Source organism: Macaca mulatta, chromosome 1, assembly GCF_049350105.2.
Source record: "Macaca mulatta isolate MMU2019108-1 chromosome 1, T2T-MMU8v2.0, whole genome shotgun sequence".
NCBI lineage: Eukaryota > Metazoa > Chordata > Mammalia > Primates > Cercopithecidae > Macaca > Macaca mulatta.
The window spans coordinates 78,413,527-78,430,960 of NC_133406.1; the positions used below are offsets into that span (position 1 = coordinate 78,413,527).

A 17,434-nucleotide genomic window follows, 5' to 3' on the forward strand; every position below is an offset into this window, starting at 1 on the left:
AATATGTTCTTGGAGGCTTGGGGAAAATAATATTTTTTAAAAATAATGTTCAATTTTTTAAATTACCTTAGTTACACTTAAGCATTTTTTCTTATAAAATGACTTTTAAATGTTTAAATGGCTGATTTTACTACTCAGTGCTTATAAAATGATTTTATGAAAGTCATCAAATAATAAGCTACCATATTTGACTTTCTGGAAAAAATTACTTGGTTACATTAAAACCTAGAATCATCAGATTTGGGAATTTTGGTTTTATAGCTATATGTGAATCTTTTCTGCTCATATTACGTGTGAATTTTATCTGCTCGTGCCACAGTAAGGAAAAAAATAGGTTGAAATAAGAAGTCTAGATCCTCTGCAAATCTAACCCATAGAGCCCCACCCCTGTTGTCAGCCTGGGAGTCTCTGGGCAGTGGTCACCTGATGAGGTGCCCCCTTGTTTCTCTTTGGGGTTCTCAGGGAGGTGAGTCTGGGGCGGGTTAGGTAGGCAGAGAGGAGGCTCAGGTGGAGTCAGAAGCCAAGGTAAAAACCCTGAAAGTGTTCTGAGGGGACTACCTGCTCAGACCAAGGGACCCCATGGAGTTCTATTTCTGTTGTCAGTCCTGGGTAGGCCCAGGCAGGGGTGGCATCCTTTCTGTGTCAGAGCGAGAGGCCCCCTAAGCCCTCACTCTGGATAATCACCCAGATTCCAGGCACATTCTCCTCTGCTGACCTGAGGGCCGCCACTCAGACCAAGGCCCACACCTCCCTGAGACCCCTGAGGAGGAATTAAGGGAATATGACTTCTGGCTCCCTCTGCCCAGGACCTCCAGGACTGCCCACGGTAAGGACCCTTTCTCTGATGTGACAAACTAGAATCAACAAGATATTTAATGAACATTCTACGTTTCCTACTGTCCACAGGCATCTGGTATTATTGAGGATTGGAACAGGCTTCTAAAAATTGGCTTGAAAAGGCTTGAAAATGAACAACTCAATTAACACATAGGTGAAGGATCTGAACAGACACCTCATCAAAGAAGTTATACAGATGGCAAATAAGCATGTGAAAAGATATTCCATATCATATGTCATCAGAGAAATGATAATTAAAACAATAATGAGATACTGCTACATACCTATTTGAATAGCGAAAGCCCAAAACACAGCACCAAATGCTGGCAAGGTTGTGGAGCAGCAGGAACTCTCATCTGTTGCTGGTGGAAATGCAAATGGTACAGCCACTTTAGAAGAGAGTTTGGCAGTTTCTTACAAAACTACACATACCTTTCCATATGATCCAGCAGTTGCACTCCTTGGTATTTACCCAAGGAAGCTGAAAACTTACGTCCACACAGAAACTTGCACAAGGATGTTTATAGCAGCTTTAGTCATAATGGTCATAACTTGGAAGCAACCAAGATGTCCCTCAGTAGGTGAATGGATGAGTAACCAGTGGTACATCTAGACAGCAGAATATAATTTAGCACTAAAGGGAAATAAGCTATCAAGCTATGAAAAAAATTGGAGGAACCTTAAATGTGTATTACTAAGTAAAAGCCAATCTGAAAAGGCTACATGCTGTATGATTTCAAGTATATGACATTCTGGAAAAGGCAAAACTGGTAACAATAAAAAGATCAATGGTTGCCAGAGGTTAGGGAAAAGGGAGGGATGAATAGGTGGAACACATGATTTTCAGAGCGGTGTTAGTATTAGTCTATGTAATACTAAAATGATGGGTACATGTCTAAACCCATAGAATGTATAGTAGTAGCAAGAGTGAGCTGTAATGTAAATGTGAACTTCCAGTGATAATGATGTGTAGGTCCATTGATTATAACAAATGTACCTCTCTGGTTTGGGATGTTGATGGTGGGGGAGGCTCTGCATGTTTGGGGACAGGGAGTATATGAAAACTCTTTGTATTTCCTGCTCAATTTTGCTGTGAACCTAAAACTGCTATAAAAATAAAGTCTATTTTGTGTGTGTGTGTATCATAGATATGTATATGTATATATGTATATGTATATAAAATGACATCCGATGCTACTTTCTTTGACTTTTCCTGGTTCACATACCTGAGTAAGGCAATTTGGTCAGTGAATGCAGCTGTCCCTCTGTGGCTCAGATGCTCAGTTTTGACAAGCAGTCAGTAGCATGCTAATAACTAATTGGTTTTTAAAACCTGTTAGCCCTGTTTGGGAGGTGAAGAGTTCAAAACTCTGAGGAACACTTCTGGGTGAAGGCTGACTCCCATTGTCCAAGGCTGCAAATAGCAAAATCATCAGTTACAGTGACTTGGAGCTCAAAGGGGCCATTAGGACTGTGGAGCACAAAGGTGGAGCAGACGAGGCTCAGAGTAGGCACTTTGAGAGTCATGAGATAAGGCTAGAGAGGTAAATAGGATCTTGATATTTTCCAGAGTCTGATAGCCAGTGTTCAAGGTTAGGGGTTTTATTCTAATGGCATTGAGAAACCACCAGTGGATGTTAACTAGTGGATAATGGATTGGAGGATGGGAGGATAGAAAAGATGTGTGGATAACAGATTGGAGGATGGGAGGGTAGAAAAGAGAGTCAGAATGGTTGTACCAAGACCAGTGGGATTCAGTGTGACAATGGTGTCAATATGGATGGGTAGACATTGGTGGATTTGAAATAAATTGTGGAGGTGAGTAAAAATGTCTTAGTGATGCATCTGATATAGAAATTTTAAGAGATGGTGTTGTTAAGGATGATCCTAAAGTTTCAGTCATTAGGGTGCTCGACAGATATATGGAGCTGGGGAAAACCAGTATCAAATTTGGTGTGAGAACTCAAGTATTAGGTTTGAATTTCTGTGAGACAGCCAAGTGAAAACACTGAGTAGGTGTATATGGATTGGATATAAATGTTGGGATGAGAAAGTTAAATTTAGGTGTCAGCAACAAATCGATGATATTTGAAGCCATGATAAATCATTAGGAGAAACATGTATTTGAGAAGATAAAGGGGACTAAGGGCTGAACCCTGATGAGCTCCATGTTTAAAGGTTGAGTAGAGCAGGAGAGGTTTAGTGGAAGACTGAGAGGGGCCACTTAGGCAGGAGGATGGTCAGGAAGATGTGCTGTCAGAGCCAGAACAAGAGATGATCTCAAGTGTACTGAAGACCATGTGTACTGAGAGGTTAACCCACATGCTCTTTGTCCCAAATTTGAAATGAAAATGTGTTTCACAGTTACAGAAAGTACTTGTCTTGAACATGAATGAATCCACCTTTATATTTTATTTACTGGTAGGTAATTTTTAATTATTAAAATTGTAAGTATCATGGACTTTATAAAAATTTATTTATATGAATATACATATGCACACATACAGACTCCCTGGGTTTGTGTAGGAATTATAGAGAATAGCTAGTGAAAGCAAGCTTTTTCGTTGCAGGTAAGCCTTAAGTTATTTTATTTTAATTGGGGTGAACATTAATGCATTTTTGCACATTTTATTTCTTTCCTTAAATTGTGGTAAAATATACCTAACAAAATTTACCATTTTTAACCATTTTAAGTATACAATTCAGTGGCATTAAGGTGCATTTACATTGTTGTTCAGACATCACCATCAATCTCCAGAATGTTTTTCATCTTCCAAAACAGAAACTCTGTACTCATTAAACAGTAACCCGCCCAGTGCCCCATCCTTCCAGCCCCTGGCAACCATCATTCTACTTTACATCTCTATGAATTTGACGACTCCACTCTAGGTACCTTATATAAGCATAATCATACAGTGTTTGCCCTTTTGTGACTGGCTTATTTCACTTAGCATAATGTCCTTAAGGTTTATCCATGTTGTATCTATCATGTCTCAGAATCTCCTTCCTTTTTAAGGCTGAATAATATTCCATTGTTTGTATAGACCACATTTTGTTTATCTCTTCATCTGTTGATAGACTCTGGTTGCGGGGCTATTGTAAATAATGCTACTATGAACATGGGTGTACTAGTATCTGCTTGAGTCTCTGCTTTCAATTCTTTGGGTATATGACATATATCCAGAAGTGGAATTGCTAAATCATATGGTAATTCTATTTTTAATTTCTTTAGGAACTGCTATATATTGTTTTCATGGAGGCTTTATCGTTTGTCATTCCCATCAACACTGCAGAACTGTTCCAGTTTCTCCACATCCCCGCCAACATTTGCTATTTTCTGGGCAGAGTTGGGGGTTGGTTTTTGATAGCAGTCATCCTAATAGATGTGAGGTGGTACCTCTTTGTGGCTTTGATTTATATTTCCGTAATGATTAATAATGTTCAACATCTTTTTGTGTCCTTTTGACTATTGCGTATCTTTGCTGGAGAAATGTCACCTCTGAAAGCAGTAACTTTAGATTTTATTCTGATAAAATGCATATGTCTTAATATACTTTCAGAATATCACCAATTTTTGGTTCTCCTATTTTCTTGAACAAATTGCTTTATTTGGAATCTAACACATACTCAAAGACATAGAGAAAATAATACCAAATTATGCTTTTGAAAAACGTGCCCTATATTGTTTAAAAAGTAAAATGAAAAGCAGGGAAATTTTAACATTTGTGTTTCAAGTCACTTCTTTTCATTTTGTTTTTATATAAATTAGTAAATGCATTTTTATTGTTCTTTAAAGTTATTCTACAAATCTACCTAAAAACCTTACTGAATCTTTCATTAAAATGTCTGATCAGTCAGTAGAGATGACTTTAAAGAGTCAAACCTCTAAGGAAGGTGGTTTCTGGGTAAAAATCATATGAAAGAGCGTTTAGTTTCATTTTCACAGTGTTTTTCTTTTGTAGCTTTTCATAAGGAGTGGTTAAATAATTGTAAGTTTTTTGCGTATAGTGTATTCACACACCACACACACACACAGAGACCATTTGAGTTCATCTACTTAAAATTCTTTTAGAAACCAAGTCACAGCGAGGTTAATGTCATAGTCTAAGTTAACACAGCTTGTTTGCACAGAGTTGGGACTGAGAAAATACCTTGTTTCAGTTCATTACCAGAATCCTGTAGCATTTTATAAGCAGATTAATTTCTTCAAATAAATATTTTAATTGGCTCTCTGCTTGCTTGTTTTTTTTTTTTTAACAGAAATATGTCTACCTGTTTTCTTTAACAGTTATTTCGAGAAGTACGAATAATGAAGATACTGAATCATCCTAATATAGGTATGAAATATATATATAAAATCAGCAATGAAGTGTTTTCCTTAATTTGAGGGTATTTGAAAAGACACAATTTTTTTTTTTTTTTTTTTTTTGAGACGGAGTCTCACTGTGTCGCCCAGGCTGGAGTGCAGTGGCACGATCTTGGCTCACTGCAAGCTCCGCCTCCCGGGTTCACGCCATTCTCCTGCCTTAGCCTCCGAGTAGCTGGGACTACAGGCGCCCGCCACCACGCCCGGCTAGTTTTTTGTATTTTTAGTAGAAACGGGGTTTCACCATGTTAGCCAGGATGGTCTCGATCTCCTGACCTCGTGATCCACCCACCTCGGCCCAAAGTGCTGGGATTACAGGCTTGAGCCACCGGGCCTGGCCTGAAAAGACACAATGTTTAAGGATAGTTTATTTAAGCAGAAGAAAAGTGATAACCTGAATGATAACCCAGGAAAGTGATACTTTGGGTAAAAATAGATTACAAAGAAGCTAACTGGAAGCTACAGATTGCTGTTTTCTGCTACCTTGCTATCTTCTGCTCTCCACTAAAATAATTGATACCATTTGGAATTAATGCATACAATTTTTTTTTAATTTCCTGATTAAATGTCTCCAAATTTAAAAGAAGAAAATGTCTTTCTGGCTGGGCATCGTGGCTTATGCCTGTAATCCCAGCACTTTGGGAGGCTGAGGCAGGTGGATTGCCCCAGTTCAGGAGTTTGAGACCACCCTGGGCAACATGGCAAAACTCTGTCTCAACAAAAAAAAAAAAAAAAAATACAAAAATTAGCCAGGCGTGATGGTGCACACCTGTAGGCCCAGCTACTCAGAAAGTTGAGGTGGGAGGATTACTTGAGCCAGGGAGGTGGAGGTTGCAGCGAGCCAAGATCGCACCACTGCACTCCAGCCTAAGCAACAGAGACCCTGTCTCAAAAAAAAAAAAAAAAAAAAAAAAAAGTCTCTTAAGTGAGATTGCAGGTCATTTAGGTATTTATTTAAAAAAAAAAAAAATGACTTTCAAATATTTTGATACTATGCACTTGGGTTTGATCATAGTTTACAGGCAAAATAACTGCATTTTAAAGAAAATAAGTTGATTTCAATTTTAGTAAAATTTTTCAGTAAGTTCTGATTTCTCCCCATCTTTACAAATAAACTTATTGATTAGATATTATATGAAATCATTTGATTGTGAGAAGTAAAATCTTTTTAAAATCTGTTTTTTTAAAACACTTTTTTTTTTGCACATTTAAAAATCTTACTGTATATAGTTGTTAAAGTGCTTATTTGTGGTGACTTTCAACTACATAAATTTGATAATTTGGTAGTTTTTCTAACCAGAAACTTCTATAATATGACAGAAATACAGAAATTCTTTTGTTTCTGTACCAAGGATTGTTTAACATTTTATAATTGCTCACCGTAATATAACATAGTCTCTTTTTAAACTTCAGTTTAAAATTCTATTTTTCTGATTTTAAGAGTTCCTTTTATTACCTTATTGAAAAAGTAATGGCTTTTTAATCCTAGAAATTTAACTTTTTCAACTTAAAAAGTTGGTTCTAAATCACTTTGTGGTAAGTAGTTTTCTGTTATAGGAGTAATAATCTTTGAGAGACTTTTTGAACTTAAAATTGTGATTAATAATGTTTAGTAAATAGTCAAGTTTTCTACTAGTTTAGTATTGCCTTAGATTTTCTTAAAGCATATTCAATCTGTGCTAACAGTTATAGAGTTATATCTCTAATTTTTTTTTCAGTAAAATTGTTTGAAGTTATTGAAACAGAGAAGACTCTCTATTTAGTCATGGAATACGCGAGTGGGGGTAAGAATGAGGGTGATTGAAAAGTTCTCTTTGCTGAGACATACAGAAATATTAACACTTAAGGGTTCATTATAACATTTATGTCTTCAGTGTTGTTAATGAATCTATTGTTTTATTTAAATGCCTTCAAATTACATCTTAAGAAAAATTCAGTGTTTACTTTTAAGACCTTTTGATCCTACATTATTATAAGTGGAATTTTTGGCTTATTTACAGTTTACTTAGGGACATTTTTTGAAAAGTTAAATTTGTATTGTCATCTTATAAATGTATTGATTCTCTTATCTAAATTTTATTCTATCATATCATGATTAGAAACTCTTGGCTATCAGCAGCGCTCAAGTACAGAATGTATTTAATAAAATCTGTAATAAAAGCTTGTTCTAGGTCAGGTGTTTATTTCACTGATTGTTCACATATGACAGATTCTCAATATATATGCCTTTCCAAGATAATTCATAAAATGAATTAAATGTTTCCATTTAAACAAGTATTGATCTATATATTTTACATGTTAGAGGACTGAGTTGACAGGGAGATAGCAAGATGCATTTGTAGTAGAATATCACATATGTTTTGACTATCATGATGTCAAAAAAAGGAATGATTTTTAAACACTGATATATAATAGAAAATCACCTTCATCTCCTGCACTTTCCCTTAAACGAGAAATACGTCAGCTCAGAATCACTTTTCTCTTAGACTTAGGACTTCACTTTCTCAGAAATGGGTTGAAAATTTATGGAATTAATCATTTAATAAGTAAAAATAAAGAATACTTAAAGGGAGGTTTTAAGGGCTCAGGATTTAAGCAACTGAAGAAGAAAGAAGGCATCTGAAATTATTTGGCTGATTGATTTTTTGCTAATCGATAGAAAAACTTAGTGTTGAACTTATATTGAGCTCTTAGCTAATGAAATTTATAATTTTAGTGGTGATTCAGATTTTATGTGAACTAGAATAAAAAGGATTTATCTAGTCTGTAGCAACTAAGCTATATTTGTACTATCTCGTATTTCTTTTTTTTTTTTTTTTTGAGACGGAGTCTTGTTCTGTTGCCCAGGCTGGAGTGCAGTGGCGCGATCTCAGCTCACTGTAAGCTCTGCTTCCTGGGTTCACTCCGTTCTGCTACCTCAGCCTCCCAACTAGCTGGAGCTGCAGGTGCCTGCCACCATGCCTGGCTAATTTTTTTGTATTTTTAGTAGAGATGGGTTTTCACTGTGTTCGCCAGGATGGTCTGTATCTCCTGACCTCATGATCTGCCCACCTCGGCCTCCTGAAGTGCTGGGGTTACAGGCGTGAGCCACTGCACCTGGCCTCGTATTTCTAAAAAGCTTTACTATAGATGTTAATATATTTAATTGCGTTTGCAGTTGTTTATACAGATTGAATATTTTAGTCCTTTTTTTTTTTTTGGCAAAGCTTTTGTAACCTGAAAAAATATTTCAGTGTAGATTCTTTTACTTAACTTGAAAATCTATCATTAATGTTTATTATGATAGGCTTTTAAAAATTATATTAAAACAACCATGTAAATTTGCATAAAATGTGTATCTATAATAAAAGTAATGAATCTACAAATACCACATAATGAACTACTTCTTTATTTTTATGTCCTTCAGTTAGATTGCTGTAATAATCTGTTGCATAGGAACCCCGAATATTATTTTTAGTTTAGTTAGACTCTTTTCTTCCTTTTAGTGATGTAAAGTTTAGAGAAAGGAGCTAGATCCACTTTGATTTGGGAAATTATTATAGACTGCTAAAATTCTGTAGACACCCTTATGTTTTTATAAAGGCCCACTGCAAGACTGTGTTAATATTAATATGTGTACTGACTTAACGGTTAATGGTAAGTACAGTCAACTCTCTATTGGTGCTAATGAAGGGGAGTAATGGCTAGAGTAAGAGCATGTAAGGCCTTCACCACTCTCCTTCAGTAGCATATTTGGGAGGCACAGTGGGGAGTAGTGTAGAGAAATGGGTACAGGAATTCAGACCATACCAGCTAGTCTCATTAAATTCTGATTCCTGCAATAGGTTTTCTTTGAGTTTTGCAAGTTAGTGATTCTGTGACAAAAACCATCATGGTTCTGTGACAGTAAATCTAGAATCATTTTCTTGCCTTTTTAATCCATAAATGGCAAGGTGACTCTGGAAAATAAAACACTGAATATTTTTCCTCTGAAATTTCTAGTTGGTTTAGGATCAAACCTGACGTGTACACTAGAAAGGTAATGTGAATAAGAATTAAGTCAGACAACTGCCTCTTTGCCAAGAGTTGATTCTGGTTCACTAATGGAATGAAAATTTTCAGTGATTAGAAAATCAAATACATCTTTTTTTTTTTTTTATTTTGAACCATGTTTAATCCAAAGGAGCCTATTAAAAGTAGGTTTCAGGACTACTGTGAAATGATATGTTTATTCTTTCTTTTGTTCATTCAAACAACATTTATAAAATGCTTACCATATATCAGGTAATGTTCTAGGTGCTGGGAATACATGAGTGAGCAAAGACAAAGTCCCTGCCCTCAAGACGCTTACATTCTAGTTGGGGAAGTAAATCATACACAAACAATATATGATAAGTACAGGATTATGTCATGTAAATATCTGGGGTAAGTGTATTCTAGGCAGTACTTAAGAGTAGATCCAAATTTTTCGAACTCTTGTATATATCTTTCCCAGCCTAAACTCACATATCTAGAATTAACTACTGTGATGGGTTAACTAGAATTAACAACTATTACCACGTATCTAGAATTAACTACTATGATGAGTCAACTAGAGCATCCATTCATTTCTCTGTTCTCATCATCCCATTTAATCACTTAAATATGCTTAATATTATATAATATGCTGTCTAACATTGTAGATGTATTAGTTTCATGTGACATACATTCATTACATATTTGGTTTTTAATATTTTATTTATATCCTAGGATTGATATTGCATATATATATATATAAAATGTATCTGTATACCTAGGTACAGAAATGCCATTTATTGAGTGCTTACTATATGCCAGTTGCTGTGCTAAGCACATGCATTATTTCATTTAATACTTACAACAACCATGTGTGTAGGCAGTAGGTAGAAACTGAGTCTTAATGAACTTAAGAAATCTTCCTAATAATGTCTTTCAGTAGTACTTAGGGCTAAAACAAAATTCATACCAAAATTGGTCTGATTCTAAAGTCTGAGTTTTTGTTTTTACCACTTTGCTATACTTTACAAGAACACTTGAAGCCATTTTGTGAGTTTTTAATATACATGGATATCTATATGGTACAAATTATAAGGACACAAAAATAAATTTAACTCTTATACTAAGATATTTTATTTTTTAAATTGTGTCTCAAGTTTAATTTAGTTTTAAGCTATTACTAACTAGAGAAAAAGGAGAAAAACTTACAGACATGTAAAGTAATGGATCTAGTAGAAAATTTCTACGGCTTCTAGTTATTTTTAAATTATTTCACCAAACATTTATCTATCCACTTTGTGTTCTGCCATGGAGATGAAGATGCAAATTAAGTACAGATATTATGATGATGTTCAAGCAATTTACAGTTCATCTGGGGTAATAGAGATACACACACAAAAGATTTAATTCTGGATAATTTGTGGCTAACTACTGAAATGTATGAAATGAGTAGAGTGAGAATAAACACAGAGTATAGGAAAAGAAAGAAAGAAATCAATGTGGATGGAAGTAGTGAGATGGAATTTTATCCAGGCTACGTGACAGGGAGAATTCAAAAGAGCAATCCAACAAAAAACACGTAATCGTTTTGTTTGAAATGTAGGCCCCAAATACAAAGCCAAATTTAATTTTTGATTTCCCAGGCTGTGGCTTCCCTTTACTAGAATGAATAATAAAGAGTTGACTGTATTTTTACATAATACTTGAAAGCAGAAAGCAAGTTTCTTGGTTGTGTTTTTATGACTTATTTTTTAAAGAGTTTTGCTAAATCACAAACTGCTGCAGATACTCAATTTTATATGTAATTTTTTCCTTTTTTCTATTCATGTATTAGTTTGTAACTTACATAAACTAGCAGAAAATTGTGGGCCAAAAGTTTCTTTATAAACAAGGAAAAAACTTGACATTGCATATATTGTTAACCAAAAATCTATGTATATTTTACTACCTGCTTTACCTTTCTGATTCAGGTGAAGTATTTGATTACTTAGTTGCCCATGGAAGAATGAAAGAGAAAGAGGCCCGTGCAAAATTTAGGCAGGTATGGAAAGTAGTTTTCAATTTTGTTTTACTGATATTTGTAGTGATGTACAATGGACATTATTACAAACTGGACTTCACAGCACATGGTATTTTAAAAACAAGAATTCCTGCTTTCTTATATTTTTAAGGATGAAAAACTCCTAAAAAATAAACCTTTCTGAATTTAAATTTAAATAGTTGCAGATGGTTATTTTTAGATTGTCATGAAGAGTAAATATTTATAGATGAGACTCACCCTGTTAACTCTCTGAGAGTCCTGGAAACATATACTAGACTGACATAGAAAAAAAATAGTTAACCCTTTGAAGTCTTTATCCAATAATTATTATAAATTATTACTGGCTTTATATATACAGCATGTATGTGTACTATTTAAAGAGTATTGTATTATATTCTTTTAATTAAAGATGTTTTGGTGTTTAAACTCATTTTTGTAGATTTAAAGAATATGGTCAATTTTATTTAACCAAGTAGGCAAGAAACTTTGCAAAATGTGGCAGAGGAATATGGTAAGATACTCATATTTCCAGTTCAACTTGAATATGACTTATTACAGAAATAATAAAATAAGAAAAAATAAATTTATCTAGAATTTTATTTTTAATTTTTAGAACTGAAGTGATTGAAATAAGCATACATATAAGTTACCATAGAAATAGCAAATTAATGAATTGTAAGTTGTAAGCATACATATAAGTTACCATAGAAATAGCAAATTAGTGAATTGTAAATTGTTCATAAAATTTACTAAAATTTAAGCGGACAATTTACTATATCCTAAACTTTTACTAAATTTAGAATTTTTAAAATGGCTCGCTACCTCTTCTGCCTGCATGAACACTTTAATTTTACAATTAAAGAGGTTCTGTAATCAATATGTTGGGAAAAGACCAAATACTGATATAAGTTCTTTCTCTAAGATATGTACATGTGTGTTAACATGTGAAACAAATAGAGAGAAGTCCTGAAAGGGAGGGGAAGAAAAAGCCTGTTTAACTTGTAACATGGCATTCTCCAAATTGACCATGAAATGAGTGTGTGTGTTTTGTGAAACCTCTGTTATTAATATCTCACAGAATTATTGCTTTTTGGAACACAATTTGTGAAATGCTTTATACTAAAGATGTGCATAGCCCTTTTATTTGGGATAGATTCCTAGAAATATTCATGTTAAAATAGCTGAACATAAAGACAACTGGTAATAAGGAAAACAACATTAAGAAACTGAATGGCATCCAACCACGTACTGTTAACTTATTTTCTATCATGGGATGGAAGTTCAAGCTTACCCTTAAATAAAGTATTACACACATCATTTTTTTTATTTTTCTATTTTTTATTTTTCTTCCTTTTTAAATTATACTTTAAGTTCCAGGGTACATGTGCACAACATGCAGGTTTGATACATAGGTATACATGTGCCATATTGGTGTGCTGTACCCATCAACTCATCATTTACATTAGGTATTTCTCCTAAGGCTATCCCTCCCCCAGCCCCCCAGCCCACGACAAGCCCCGGTGTGTGATGTTCCCCACCCTGTATCCAAGTGTTCTCATTGTTCAATCCCCACCTATGAGTGAGAATATGCAGTGTTTGGTTTTCTGTCCTTGTGATAGTTTGCTGAGAATGATGGTTTCCAGCTTCATCCATGTCCCTGCAAAGGACATGAACTCATCCTTTTTTATGACTGTGTAGTATTCTGTGGTGTATATGTGCCACATTTTCTTAATCCAGTCTATCATTGATGGACATTTGGGTTGGTTCCAAGTCTTTGCTGTTGTGAATAGTGCCACAATAAACAGACGTCTGCATGTGTCTTTATAATAGCATGATTTATAATCCTTTGGGTGTATACCCAGTAATGGGATTGCTGGGTCAAATGGTAGTTCTAGTTCTAGATCCTTGAGGAATCGCCACACTGTCTTCCACAATGGTTGAACTAATTTATACTCCCACCAACAGTGTAAAAGCATTCCTATTTCTCCACATCCTCTCCAGCATCTGTTGTTTCCTGCCTTTTTAGTGATTGCCATTCTAACCATTCTAACTGGTGTGAGATGGTATCTCATTGTGGTTTTGATTTGCATTTCTCCGATGGCCAGTGATGAGCATTTTTTCATGTGTCTGTTGGCTGCATAGATGATTGTTTTGAGAAGTGTTCTTTGCCTACTTTTTGATGGAGTTGTTTGTTTTTTTCTTGTAAATTTCTTTGAGTTCTTTGTAGATTCTGGATATTAGCCCTTTGTAAGATGGGTAGATTGCAAAAATTTTCTCCCATTCTGTCAGTTGCCTGTTCATTCTGATGGTAGCTTCTTTTGCTGTGCAGAAGCTCTTTAGTTTAATTAGATCCCATTTGTCTATTTTGACTTTTGTTGTCATTGCTTTTGGTGTTTTAGTCATGAAGTCCTTGCCTATGCCTATGTCCTGAATGGTATTGCCTAGATTTTCTTCTAGGGCTTTGATGGTTTTAGGTCTAATATTTAAGTCTTTAATCCATCTTCAATTAATTTTTGTATAAGGTGTAAGGAAGGGATCCAGTTTCACCTTTCTACATATGGCTAGCCAGTTTTCCCAGCACCATTTATTAAATAGGGAATCCTTTCCCCATTTCTTGTTTTTGTCAGGTTTGTCAAAGATCAGATGATTGTAGATGTGTGGTGGTATTTTTGAGGCCTCTATTCTGTTCCATTGGTCTATATCTCTGTTTTGGTACGAGTACCATGCTGTTTTGGTTACTGTAGCCTTATAATATAGTCTGAAGTCAGGTAGCATGATGCCTCTAGCTTTGTTCTTTTTGCTTAGGATTATCTTGGCAATGCAGGCTCTTTTTTGGTTCCATATGAATTTTAAAGTAGTTTTTTCCAATTCTGTGAAGCAAGTCATTGGTAGCTTAATGGGGATGGCATTGAATCTATAAATTACTTTGGACAGTATGGCCATTTTCACAATATTGATTCTTCCTATCCATGAGCATGGAATATTCTTCCATTTGTTTGTGTACTCTTTTATTTCATTGAGCAATGGTTTATAGTTCTTGAAGAGGTCCTTCACATCCCTTGTAAGTTGGATTCCTAGGTATTTTATTCTCTTTGTAGCAATTGTGAATGGAAGTTCATTTATGATTTGGCTCTCTGTTTGTCTGTTATTGGTGTAGACGAATGCTTGTGATTTTTTTGCACATTGATTTTGTATCCTGAGACTTTGCTGAAGTCGCTTATCAACTTAAAGAGATTTTGGGCTGAGACGATGGGGTTTTCTAAATATACATTCATGTCATCTGCAAACAGGGACAACTTGACCTCCTCTTTTCCTAATTGAATACCTTTATTTCTTCCCCTTGCCTGACTGCCCTGGCCAGAACTTCCAACACTATGTTGAATAGGAGTGGTGAGAGAGGGCATCCTTGTGTTGTGTCAGTTTTCAAAGGGAATGCTTCCAGTTTTTGCCCATTCAATATGATATTGGCTGTGGGTTTGTCATAAATAGCTCTTAGTATTTTGAGATACATTCCATCAATACCTAGTTTATTGAGAGTTTTTAGCATGAAGGGCTGTTGAATTTTGTTGAAGGCCTTTTCTGCATCTGTTGAGATAGTCATGTGATTTTTGTTGTTGGTTGTTTATGTGATGGATTACATTTATTGATTTGCATATATTGAACCAGCCTTGCATCCCAGGAATGAAGCCCACTTGATCACGGTGGATAAGCTTTTTGATGTGCAGCTGGATTTGGTTTGCCAGTATTGTGTTGAGGATTTTTGCATCAATGTTCATCAGGGATATTGGTCTAAAATTCTCTTTTTTTGTTGTGTCTCTGCCAGGCTTTGGTATCAGGATGATGTTGGCCTCATAAAATGAGTTAAGGAGGATTCCCTCTTTTTCTCTTATTGGAATAGTTTCAGAAGGAGTGGTACCAGCTCCACTTTGTACCTCTGGTAGAATTCGGCTGTGAATCCTTCTGGTCCTGGACCTTTTTTGGTTGGTAGGCTATTAATTATTGCCTCAATTTCAGAGCCTGTTTTTGTCTATTCAGAGATTCAACTTCTTCCTGGTTAAGTCTTGGGAGAGTGTATGTGTCCAGGAATTTATCCATTTCTTCTAGATTTTCTAGTTTATTTGCATAGAGGTGTTTATAGTTTTCTCTGATGGTAGTTTGCATTTCTGTGGGATTGATGGTGATATCCCCTTTATCATTTTTCATTGCATCTATTTGATTCTTCTCTCTTTTCTTCCTTATTAGCCTTGCTAGCAGTCAATCAATTTTGTCTATCTTTTCAAAAAACCAGCTCCTATATTCATTGATTTTTTGAAGGGTTTTTTGTGTCTAATCTCTTTCAATTCTGCACTGATCTTAGTTATTTCTTGCCTTCTGCTAGCTTTGGAATGTGTTTGCTCTTGCTTCTCTAGCTCTTTTAATTGTGATGTTAGGGTGTCGATTTTAGATCTTTCCTGCTTTCTCTTGTGGACATTTAGTGCTATAAATTTCCCTCTATACATGACTTTAAATGTGTCCCAGAGATTCTGGTACATTGTGTCTTTGTTCTCATTGATTTCAAAGAACATCTTTATTTCTGCCTTCATTTTGTTATTTACCCAGTAGTCATTCAGGAGCAGGTTGTTCAGTTTCCATTTAATTGTGCGGTTTTCAGTGAGTTTCTTAATCCTGATTTCTAATCTGATTGCACTGTGGTCTGAGAGATAGTTTGTTGTGATTTCTGTTCTTTTACATTTGCCGAGGAGTGCTTTACTTCCAACTGTGTGGACAATTTTGGAATAAGTGTGATGTGGTGCTGAGAAGAATGTATATTCTGTTGATTTGGGGTGGAAAGTTCTGTAGATGTCTGAAACCTACTTCTGTCAACTCGTCAAAGTTATTCTCCATCCAGCTTTTTTTTTTTTTTTTTTTTTTTTTTTGAGACGGAGTCTTGCTCTGTAGCCCAGGCTGGAGTACAGTGGCCGGATCTCAGCTCACTGCAAGCTCCGCCTCCCGGGTTTATGCCATTCTCCTGCCTCAGCCTCCGGAGTAGCTGGGACTACAGGCGCCCGCCACCTCGCCCGGCTAGTTTTTTTGTATTTTTTTTAGTAGAGACGGGGTTTCACGGTGTTAGCCAGGATGGTCTCGATCTCCTGACCTCGTGATCCACCCGTCTCGGCCTCCCAAAGTGCTGGGATTACAGGCTTGAGCCACCGCGCCCGGCCTCCATCCAGCTTTATTCCATTGTTGGCGAGGAGCTGCGATCCTTTGGAGGAGAAGAGGCGTTTTGATTTTTAGAGTTTTCAGCTTTTCTGCTCTGGTTTCTCCCCATATTTGTGGTTTTATCTACCTTTGGTCTTTGATGTTGGTGACCTACAGATGGCGTTTTGGTGTAGATTACCTTTTTGTTGATGTTGATGCTATTCCTTTCTGTTTGTCAGTTTTCCTTCTAACAGTCAGGTCCCTCAGCTGCAGGTCTGTTGGAGTTTGCTGGAGTTCTCCTCCAGACCCTGTTTGCCTGGGTATCACCAGTGGAGGCTGCAGAACGCAAATATTGCTACCTGATCTTTCTTCTGGAAACTTCATCCCAGAGGGGCAGCTGCCTATATGAGGTGTCTGTCAGCCCCTACTGGGAGGTGTCTCCCAGTTAGGCTACACGGGGGTCAGGGACCCACTTGAGGAGGCAGTCTGTCCTTTCTCAGAGCTTAGACGCTGTGCTGGGAGAACCACTGCTCTCTTCAGAGCTGTCAGACAGGGACGTTTAAGTCTGCAGAAGTTGCCTGCTACCTTTTGTTCAGCTATGCCCTGCCCACAGAGGTGGAGTCTAGAGGCAGTAGGCCTTGTTGAGCTGCAGTTGGCTCCACCCAGTTCAAGCTTCCTGGCTGCTTTGTTTACCTACTCAAGCCTCAGCATTTGTGAATGCCCCTCCCTCAGCCACGCTGCTGCCTCACAGATGGATCTCAGACTGCTGCACTAGCAGTGAGCAAGACTCCATGGACGTAGGACGTGCCATGCCAGGCATGGGAGAGAATCACCTTGTCTGCTGGTTGCTAAGACCTTGGAAAAGCGCAGTATTTGGGCGGGGAGTGTCCCGTTTCTTCAGGTAGTCTGTCATGGCTTCCCTTGGTTAGAAAAGGGAAATACTCCGACCCCTTGTGCTTCCCAGGTAAGGCGACTCCCTGCCCTGCTTCAGCTCGCCCTCTGTGGGCTGTACCCACTGT

The 17,434-nt window shown here is 36.5% G+C and overlaps 1 protein-coding gene across 4 annotated transcripts in view; it reads left to right on the plus strand.

Annotated features, from left to right (window-relative positions):
- The window catches only part of MARK1 (microtubule affinity regulating kinase 1), a 142,788-nt gene that overhangs the window by 71,717 nt on the left and 53,637 nt on the right, over positions 1-17,434 (plus strand). For all 4 annotated transcript variants that reach the window (XM_015115877.3, XM_015115885.3, XM_015115881.3 and 1 more), the window contains exons 4-6: positions 5,126-5,174; positions 6,922-6,987; positions 11,167-11,237. In XM_015115877.3, the coding sequence (XP_014971363.2) occupies positions 5,126-5,174; positions 6,922-6,987; positions 11,167-11,237 (186 nt within the window). The remainder of the gene's footprint in view (positions 1-5,125; positions 5,175-6,921; positions 6,988-11,166; positions 11,238-17,434) is intronic.